Source organism: Takifugu flavidus, unplaced genomic scaffold (assembly GCF_003711565.1).
Source record: "Takifugu flavidus isolate HTHZ2018 unplaced genomic scaffold, ASM371156v2 ctg524, whole genome shotgun sequence".
In the NCBI taxonomy this organism is placed as follows: domain Eukaryota; kingdom Metazoa; phylum Chordata; class Actinopteri; order Tetraodontiformes; family Tetraodontidae; genus Takifugu; species Takifugu flavidus.
Window position 1 is genome coordinate 3,840 of NW_026622139.1, and position 10,156 is coordinate 13,995.

At 42.1% G+C, this 10,156-nt stretch overlaps 1 protein-coding gene and 2 long non-coding RNA genes across 3 annotated transcripts; all 3 read left to right on the forward strand.

Annotated features, from left to right (window-relative positions):
• Positions 1–688: 688 nt before the first annotated feature.
• Positions 689–2,966, forward strand: LOC130520781 (uncharacterized). The gene is made up of 3 exons (XR_008949046.1): positions 689–803; positions 1,759–1,826; positions 2,767–2,966. It is a non-coding gene; the product is annotated as an uncharacterized LOC130520781 (long non-coding RNA).
• A 2,141-nt stretch (positions 2,967–5,107) lies between these two features.
• On the forward strand, positions 5,108–7,835 carry LOC130520780 (ribonuclease inhibitor-like). The gene is made up of 4 exons (XM_057024497.1): positions 5,108–5,247; positions 6,175–6,351; positions 6,462–6,635; positions 6,938–7,835. The coding sequence occupies exons 1-4, from the start codon at positions 5,144–5,146 to the stop codon at positions 7,146–7,148; spliced, it is 666 nt and encodes a 221-aa protein (XP_056880477.1). The 5' UTR covers positions 5,108–5,143; the 3' UTR covers positions 7,149–7,835.
• Positions 7,836–8,341: 506 nt separating this feature from the next.
• Positions 8,342–10,039, forward strand: LOC130520779 (uncharacterized). The gene is made up of 3 exons (XR_008949045.1): positions 8,342–8,502; positions 8,709–8,882; positions 9,415–10,039. It is a non-coding gene; the product is annotated as an uncharacterized LOC130520779 (long non-coding RNA).
• The last annotated feature ends 117 nt before the right edge of the window (positions 10,040–10,156 follow it).

The window sequence follows — 10,156 nt, forward strand, 5'->3', positions numbered from 1 at the left end:
AACTATCATGTGATGCTTTACCGCCACCAGGTGGACACGCGTGGAACTGCAGACAATAGTTAAACGCGCTCCGACACATTCTGACCTCTGCTGCTCCTCCTGGACTCCAGGGCTGCAGAAATATGCTGCTTTAACAAGTCTTTCAAATCTGTCAAGCATCATAAATCTTATTTATTTAACTAAGTTACTCAGTTTTAATTTAAATGCAAAACATATTTATGGCATTAAAATAGCAAAACAACTTTTAATCTTGAACCTCCCAGAATGCTTTTATAGTAGTGGAATATTAATCAACAGCCATAAAGTTGTTCATTAACAGCGGAAAAAGGAAAGGTCAAAGTTTTCCGTTCAGACTGAGCAGGAAGACTGAAGACCGACAAGGTGAGTGGAAACGAAGAGCATTATTGAAAAGAATTGACAGTTGTGTTTGGAGATAAAATCAAGATTTGAAAACAGTTTTGTGACTATTGAAGAGCTGCATAGAGCTGAAGAATTCTTGGCTTAAGAAAATTCAACTAGACTTCATATTAGTTTTAGCACAAAACATCGTTATACATTATAAATGAATAGGGCTTATTTAACATTCTTATAGTCTGGCTTTAGTTATAGTTGAATAGTCTTTCTACGTGAAGTTTAGTTTATTTTTCTGCTCTTTGCTACTTATCCTAAAAGAACTTTAAACCCTCCCAGAATGCTTTAATGGTAGTAATATATACGCCATGAAGCTGTTGATTAGGTTGTAAAAGTTAAAGTGAAAGTATTCTCTTCAGACGAAGCAGGAAGAGCGACAAGCTGAGTGTAAAGTGAGTATTGTGCTGTTAACGTTGTTAGAGAGTCTTAACAGGTATTAACAACATTTTATAACTTTTTTGTGACAGGTGAAAAGCTCTTAGAGTTATTAGAGCTGTTCAACAGTCCAGGTTACAGCTGGATATTTTGATATTACCTGTCAAACAACATCTAATCGTGTGCAGTTAGCATCTCTCAGCCGGACCAATTTAAGGCATAAACTAAATCTAAATCCACACAGGATCACAGGACACCAACAGGATTTTGGGTTCATGTTGCACGTTTTCTCACAGTGGTTTATTGTTCTATGTTGTGGAACCACTGTGAAAGAAATGCAGGAGTGGGTGTCATTGCTTTCATCTATTTTAAATAGAGCAGTGATCTTTGAGGACTTGGATCATAGAAATAATTGAAGAGGGGAACAAAGGAGGGAAGTTAAAAAGTCCTGACTAGTATGTTTATGTAGCACCAAATAATTTAGTGGCTGAGCTGAAGACAGTCCTTTCACCATGTTGGCCTGTGGAAAACCAGTGTTGTCGGCCCGATGGACCAGCGTCCCCGTCGTTGCCGGACCACCGTTGGCCACCAGTTGGGTTTTGGGATCAAAGTGGGGGCGTTTCCTGTATCCGGTTCTCCTCACGGATCCATGACTACAACATGTTGCTGCAAGTGCAGAGACGTTTGCTCTGGAAAGAACTTTAGAGCACATTCAGTGCTGCAGGATGAGGGGCTGGAAAAGGTGCCAGTTCTTTTCTCACTGCAGGGAACAGTTAAAAAAAGCAGCTTAAACTCTGAAAACATGAAAATGATACAGAGACATCATTGATTTATTGATTCAGTTGTTATTCAGAATGGATTAGAAATGTTCCTGTTTGATAAAAATGCAGTGAATTGGGATTATTTAACTACAACCTCTACAGATTATTTACCTTCATCACAGTCTCATCACTATTTCTGATGTTTCCTCAGGATGGACGAGGACAGAGCAGAGTCCACAGTGCCCAGCTGTGTGTCCCTGAAGAGTGACCGGTCCATAGGTAGATCAATAAACTTCAGGAGTTCAGAGGAATGTAAGAAAACTAAAGCGTGATGATGTGTTTGTGTGACACCCTGAAAACTTCGGTATTGGACCTCAAGGCTCACCTTTAAAGTAAGGTTTTCTGAACCACATAACTCTGCCTTAGAACATTCACAACCATACAAAACATCATTTTGTGGTATTAGCCTCCACTATCGTGAAAAATGAAATTAATGAAACGGTGCACCAACATGTCAGGCGTTCGCTCCCATTAACTCCCATGTTAATTTTAGTGTGGTAAATCTTTTAAAACTGAAAATTGCTTGTGTTTTTAACTGGTCATTTCTCCTACATGGGTTAACATCATCTCACAAAAATTCCTAGGCATATATTTTAAAGTTTCCCAACAATATCCATCATTGCAGAGTGCTCCAGCTCTCCATTTAGATACGGATGGGTAAGACATGGCAGGTCTGTGCAGCTTGTTCTGCCACACTGCTCCACCACATGTCATGAAAATTCATTAAAAAGTCTATTTATAAGGCTCCTGGTTCTAATAACCCATAGACAACAATATCAGTCATTTCTAAATGGTTGAAATAAGCTTTTGAATACGCGTGACCTCTGTGCTATTTAATGATCAGTTTCAGAGACCAGACTACTGTATTTGGAGCATAAATGGAGAACTTTTGTTCTATTCTATGAGTTTATATTCCTGATTTGGCACTTTTATTTTTAACATAAATTCACAATGAAGAAAAGCCACTAAACACTTAAATCAAATACACTTTTCTCCAACTAAACGAGCTTGTTAGAACGTAAATAACTTTATATTTTTTGCTCAGTGTTCATTCAATCTTCAACTGTCAGAGCAAACTGAAAGTAGAAGTGAACGCAGCCTTTCTTAGGCGTTGCTAACGCCAGTAGACATGTATAACCACTATTCCCATTTTTGACAGCTATCAGAAACGGTCTGCTTCCATTGGAGATTCCTCCTGTCCCCAGGGTGAAAAGAAACGGAGAACTGAACTGCAGACCGCCGACCTGAACAACAGCGTCTCACGTAAGCTCGTACATTTGTATTTATAAGATACTTTTGGGTCGGAATAAAGGAACAACTTGTGTATTTACAATGTGCAAGAGAAGATCCAGAGAGCTCTTGTTTGGTTCCACTGGAACCAACCCTCTGAAGACCTTCCTAAATGCTTAGACAGTATTCAGCAACATTTAGTCATTTAGTTCTGGAAGTGTGAAAGAGTTGAAGGCAGGTGACCTTTACAGGACAATGGGTCTGCTGAGTATGATGTGTTTGGAGAAGTTTGATGTGTTTTTCTAAATATCATCCAGCTTTTACCAGCTGTTTAGTCCAAGCAAACTCTTGGAGGACATGGAAATGGTTGTTATAGACTAAATTACATTGAAACAACGAAATGAAAAAAGAATAGGTGTACATAGGAAGACATAACATTTCAAACTGACAGTGAGATGGGTCATGACCCGACTGTTGCTTCTATCATTCAAACATGACAGAATGTTTTCCAGTTGAGGACATCTGTGTTACTGCTGTAGATGACAATTGAAAAAGATTTAAAAGATTATTTGTTTTAGAGGGTGTGATCTGCAGGAGGTGATAGAAGGTCATAAGATGAGTCTGAAGAGAAGATGTGAACATGTGACTGAAGGAACTCATGAAGCAGGAAGTGGAACCCTGCTGAACAAGATCTACACTGAGCTCTACATCACTGAGGGACAAAGTGAGGAGGTGGACACACAACATGAGGTGAGACAGCTTGAGAGAACCTCCAAGAAGAACATCCAGGACACTCCAATCAAGTGCCAGGACATCTTCAAAGTCTTATCTGAGCAACAGAGACACATCAGAGTGGTTCTGACCAACGGTGTCGCCGGCGTTGGAAAAACCTTCTCAGTGCAGAAGTTCAGTCTGGACTGGGCAGAAGGTTTGGAGAACCAAGACATCAGTCTGGTGCTTCCGCTCTCATGGAGGGAGCTGAACTTGATCAGAGATGAGCAGCACAGTCTTCTCTCACTGCTTCATGTTTTCCATCCATCCAACATTACAGAAGATCAGAGCAGAAGATCTGACTGTCTGGAAACTTCTGTTCATCTTTGATGGCCTGGATGAAAGCAGATTTTCACTGGGTTTCAACAAGCATCAGGTCATCTCTGATGTCACACAAGTATCGTCCGTTGGCGTGCTCCTGGTGAACCTCATCCAGGGGAACCTGCTTCCCTCAGCTCTCATCTGGATCACCTCCAGACCTGCAGCAGCCCATCAGATTCCTCCCTCGTGTGTTGACAGGATCACAGAAGTACGAGGCTTCACTGACTCCCAGAAGGAGGAGTACTTCAGGAGGAGGTTCAGTGATGAAGATCTGTCCAAGAGAATCATCTCACACATCAAGGCCTCCAGGAGCCTCCACATCATGTGTCTGATCCCAGTTTTCTGCTGGATCACTGCTATAGTTCTGGAGGACATGATGACCAGAGACCAGAGAGGAGAGCTGCCCCAAACCCTGACTGACCTCTACTCACACTTCCTGAGGGTTCAGATAAAGAGGAAGAAGCAGAAGTATGGAGGAAAGCAGAGACCAGAGGAACTGACTGAGGCTGATAAAGAACTCCTTCTGAAGTTGGGTCGGCTGGCGTTTGAACATCTGGAGAAAGGAAAATCATGTTCATGTCTACTCAAGAAGACCTGGAGCGATGTGGACTGGACGTCTCCGAGGTGTCGGTGTACTCAGGAGTTTGTACAGAGATCTTCAAGAGAGAGAGTGTGATCTTCCAGAAATCAGTCTACTGCTTTGTTCATCTGAGCATTCAGGAGTTTCTGGCTGCCGTCTACATGTTCCACCACCGTTACACCAGGAAAGACACAGCGGTTATAAATCAGTTCCTAAAATATTCCAAACCAAACCCCTTTTCCAGGTTTACTTGATTTTGCACAAAAACATCAGCACATCTCTTGATGACTTCCTCAGGAGAGCACTAAGAAATCTCTCAAAGTGAAAATGGCCACCTGGACTTGTTTGTTCGCTTCCTTCATGGTCTCTCTCTGGAGTCCAATCAGAGGATCTTGGGTGGACTGTTGGATCAGATGGAGAACCACCCAGAAACCATCCAGAAGGTCCTCAACAACCTGAAGGAGGAGAACAGTGATGAATCTCCCCCCAGACAGAAGCATCAACATCTTCCACTGTCTGATGGAGATGAAGGATCAGTCAGTCCATCAGGAGATCCAAGAGTTCCTGAAGTCAGGGAGAAATCAAGAGGGAACTGTCAGAGATCCACTGTTCAGCTCTGGCCTACCTGCTGCAGATGTCAGAGGAGGTTCTGGATGAGCTGAACCTGCAGCAGTACAACCCCTCAGATGAGGGACGACATCGCCTGATTCCAGCTGTGAGGAACTGCAGGAAGGCCGAGTAAGTAAAGATTTTTAGGGCCGGACATCGGCGTTTAAATCAAGCGAGTGGATCATGTCAGGTAGCAATACCCCCTCCAGTGGTCATTCCTTCAATTCTTTATTTCCATTGCAGCGTCCATAAATTAAAACAACAACAATTCATCCAGAAATGTTCAACACTGGCTGGATATAAGTTCAAAGGTCAATCCAGACAAACCAACAACTTAGGCAGGAATAATAGGAGCCACAAGTTAACTGACTATCATGAAATTACTGTCATGTCATTAAATCACTTTTGTTTGTTTGTATACATCGTATTCAAACGACAGAAAAACACATTTTAACTAATGACACGTGACTATTTTGCTTCATTTGTTCAACGTAAAAACAGCCGGCCTCGTTGGTTTAAATGGGTGTTTTAGGTCTTTGTGGCGGTTCCGTTTGGAGCCTTTATGTGACCCACAAAGTTGTTTGAGCCTTTCCACACCCGTTAGGTGGCAACTTCATCACTAGCAACAAAAGGTGCAGTGAAAATGATTTGAAGGAAAACAGGCAGATATAACAGAAGCTGAGGGCAATCGATGCAACCAGAGACTCTGACGTCATCGATCGATCGCTGAATTAAGACTTGACGCACGATCGTACAAATTGGATGAAATGCAAAATATCCAAAGAGCCGATAGACAGATAAAAAGATGCACGTTTCTTTAAACCATTTGCTGTAATCATTTTAAATATTGAGTAATTATGAGCTGTTCTAAAATAAGACAAATGTTGAGAATAATTCAGTTGCATTTCAGATCTGATGGTCGTTCAAACTGTTGCTCTACGGTGTTGAATTTAGCTTTTCCAGGAAATGAGCTACATTTGTGTTGAGGTAGATTCTCAGATAAGTTGATGAGAAATCCCAAAGTTTGACTCACTATTTTTGTTTCATACACAACAGACTGTCTAGTAGTTTTCTTTCAAAGAGTCATTGGGAAGTTGTGGCCTCAGCAATGACGTCAAACCCTTCTCATCTACGGGAGCTGAGCTTAAGCGAGAACCAAAGCCTGACAGATGCCAGACTAAAGTTACTGTCTTCTGCAATGATGCATCCAAACTGCAGACTGGAGACGCTCAGGTCAGGAGGCCTCTGTTGGTCTTTTCTAAATTTCTTTACATTTTCTGCTTTTCTCTTCATTTTCAGATTTAGAAATGTGTTTTTATTTGCCCCATTTATTCCTTTTCCAGGCTGTGGGACTGCAGGTTATCAGAGATCAGCTGTGACTCTCTGGCCTCGGCGCTGAGGTCCAATCCCTCCCATCTGAGGGTTCTGGAGCTCATTCAGAACCAACTGAAGGATCCAGCAGTGAAGCTGCTCTGTTCCGGACTGGAGAGTCTAAACTGTCAGCTGGAGACTCTCAGGTCAGCTTCCTTTTATCGTCGACATAACAACTAAACAATGAAAGGCTTCATGATAAACTCCATTGACTTTTGGAGAAGAGAAGTGTAGTATGAATTTAATGAGCCATTGAAAGTCAATTTTATAGATACTTTTTAACTATGTTGTTGCTGTAATATCCCAGTTTATCAGTGGGGGGCCAGAGCTCTCCTGACTCCAAGGGCCCTGATTAAATAATATAATAAAATGAAATAATGATTTTGAGCAGTGTAATATGACTTTTCCTCCAATAAGAGATCATTTCTTGCCATGATTCCTTATCCAGACTGAGTGACTGCAGTTTATCAGAGATCAGCTGTAACTCTCTGGCCTCGGCGCTGAGGTCCAATCCCTCCCATCTGAGGGTTCTGGACCTGAGCTACATCAGTCTAGAGGATCCAGGAGTGAAGCAGCTCTGTGGTGCTCTCCAGGATCCTCTCTGTAAGCTGGAGACTCTCAGGTCAGTCAGAGATGATCCAGTACTTTCCCAGGTGTAACTAGTTAGACAATAAATGTTTCCATGTTTGATCTTTGTTATAATAGTGTTACAGTTCTCAGAAAAAAGACCACACAGGACAGATTTGCAGTATAAATTGGTTGTGGAAATCTGTCCCATGTGAGGATGGTCATCAATGACTAGAAAGAAGTATCAGTTGTAGATTTGTCTTGTTTTATTTTAGGCTGGCCACAAAACCGCCCAAACATTCAGACCAATCAAAAATGGTTCTTCCTGTCTTTTAAAGATCAGAGGAAAACATAGAAACCCAAAAAGAAAGCTGCTGCAGTGTGCCATGCCCCTTCTCTACTGAGAAAAGCCATCCCAAAAAAGAGAAAAGCCCAAGTGTGAAGTGAGCACCCTGTTAAACCTGGTACCGAAAGCCTGCAGTCATTCTCATCTTAGGTGGCTTCATTCCAGCCAGAAGCCCAACCTGCCTCCCTCTTAAAGGGGCAGCAGGTCAGTCCAGCCACAGAAACCTTCATGAAGATCTGAAGCTTTCAGCATCCACAATTGTTGCACCTCACTTCCACTGGAGTCCAAATCAGAAGTCAACAAGTTGATTCTACACCGATTCTACACAATGCAACCATTTTAAAAAGGTTTCCATCCATAGGTTTTCACACATTTTTAGATAAATCTGTTTGTTCATTGCCTCCTTCTTTTGTAATGGTCATTAAAGAAAATGACCTTATTGAGTTTTTCTCCTCACAAATATGACTTTGTATGAACGATGCAATAAATGCAGCTTGCAATCTAAGACAATATGGAAGTATGTGTATATAATAGTAGTGGAAGTAGCTCATAAAATAATACATTTGCTCTTCTCATCGAATCTTTCTATGTTATTAAAGAAAAACCTGCTCTTAGTCAACAACATCTAAGACACCAACCAAAAATCCTAATTTTCTACAATCTAATATAAAACAGTAGAGAAGAGTCTTTCTGCAGAGACACTGGTGGCAGGAATGCAGAAGTATCACCTGCTCAACTTGGAAGGTGACCTACACACACTTACATACGGTGTAGATCTTGTCCAACCGCCCTGAATGAAAGAACCCAAAATAGGAACATACGGCAGATAAGCCGGTGCAGGACCAGAGGTTTGTTGCTTGTAAGCTGTGTTTTGCTCTGGTACATGTTGATTTTTATTTGTCTCTCTCAAAATAATTGTTATTTTAGTTAAGTGGCTGCAGTTTATCAGAGACCAGCTGTGATTCTGTGGCCTCAGCTCTGAAGTCCAACCTCTCCCATCTGAGGGTTCTGGACCTGAGCTACAACACGTTGCAGGATTCAGGAGTGAAGCGGCTCTGTTCTGGACTGGAGAGTCCAAACTGTAAACTGGAGAGGCTCAGGTCAGTCTTCATTTTTCTACCTATATACCAGCTGCTAAGATGGTGAAGTGAGGCTGTTCTCAACACTACTGTGATGCACCACATTAAAAAAATTCCTTGTAATATTGTGAATTCAGGTCTGACCCAACTAAGAACTAACGTAGGTTTAGTACTGACGCAGATAACATGCAGACCTGCACCGTATAACCTCATCCTGCATTTTTCAGATTAGAGCGCTGCAGTTTATCAGGGATCAGCTGTGACTCTCTGGCCTCGGCGCTGAGGTCCAATCCCTCCCATCTCAGAGAACTGGACCTGGGTGCGAACCAGCTGAAGGATTCAGGAGTGAAGCTGCTCTGTGGTTTTCTCCACTTTCCAAACTGCCGACTGGAAACTCTGAGGTAAACACCATTCTCAAAAATGTCCATTATTCCATCCGAGGGTCCTCACACTTTCTGAGTGTGTGTGTTGTGCCCAGTTCCTTCAGGAGGGAGGGCCACACGGGGACCACTTATTCATGATAAATTGATTTAAGGACAATGAAAGAGCCGACAGATGGTAACCAAAATTAGACAAAACTACGTGAGGGTGCCTGGTAGACACCAGCCAACGAGGAGGGAGATGGTGAGGGAGACAGGAAGTCATCTAAGACAGGTTGTGCCTTTAAAGATCAGCCACAGGTGAGATGGATCTCCATGATGAGATGGGAGGGAAAGAGGTGGGGAGAACCTGGGAAGAGTGAGGGCCAGAACAATATATATTCTCCTCTGGAACAGTGCAAACCTGAGAGGTTGGAATTGTGGTAATTACATATTACTATCATTTTTTAACATGTAACTAAATTAAATATTTACAGATCATGCCTTTGATTAACCTTTCAGATGAATACTGGTTTCACTTATAACCTTATAAAAGTTTCCCTTCTTTATTTAGATTAAGGCACTGCAGGTTATCAGAGATCAGCTGTGACTCTCTGGCCTCGGCGCTGAGGTCCAATCCCTCCCATCTCAGAGAACTGGACCTGAGTAAGAACCAGCTGCAGGATTCAGGAGTGAAGCTGCTGTCTGATCTCGTAGAGAATCCACACTATGGGCTGGAGACATTGAGACATGGCTGGATGTAGCCAGTCAACTCCCGCTCATCTGCTGCATCACTCACTGACCACTGGTGAAGAGCATCTGTGGAAACATCTGCCGTCTACTCCCTCCATAGATGAAAAATTCAGTTTTTAAAAAGCGCTGGTGGACTTTCAGGAGATCAGTCGATGGTCGACAAAGCAGAAGCAGCTTCCTTGAAGTTAAATAAGTTCCTGGTATCACACAATGCATCTTTATAAAGTTCTAAATGGCTCCTCGGCCACTCTTAGAAGCATGGAAACATTCTCTTAATTGTCTCTTCAAATGTCTGTATTATACGTTACTATTTTACATCATGCCTTCAGAATCTTTAGGGTTTAGTATTTACTGTCTCTGTGACATGGAGCATTGGAATATTTCAGCTGCAGCCAGCAAAAACCCATCAGAATGACGGCTATCGGTGGGAACCGCAGGTCATTTGACTTTAGTGTTGTTATAGGATTTATTGCAATCTAATAAAAACAAATAAGAAATGTGGGAAAAGAAGCAAAATGACCAAATAAAACTCCCATGAATACTCTTAAATTTAAAGATGTCAA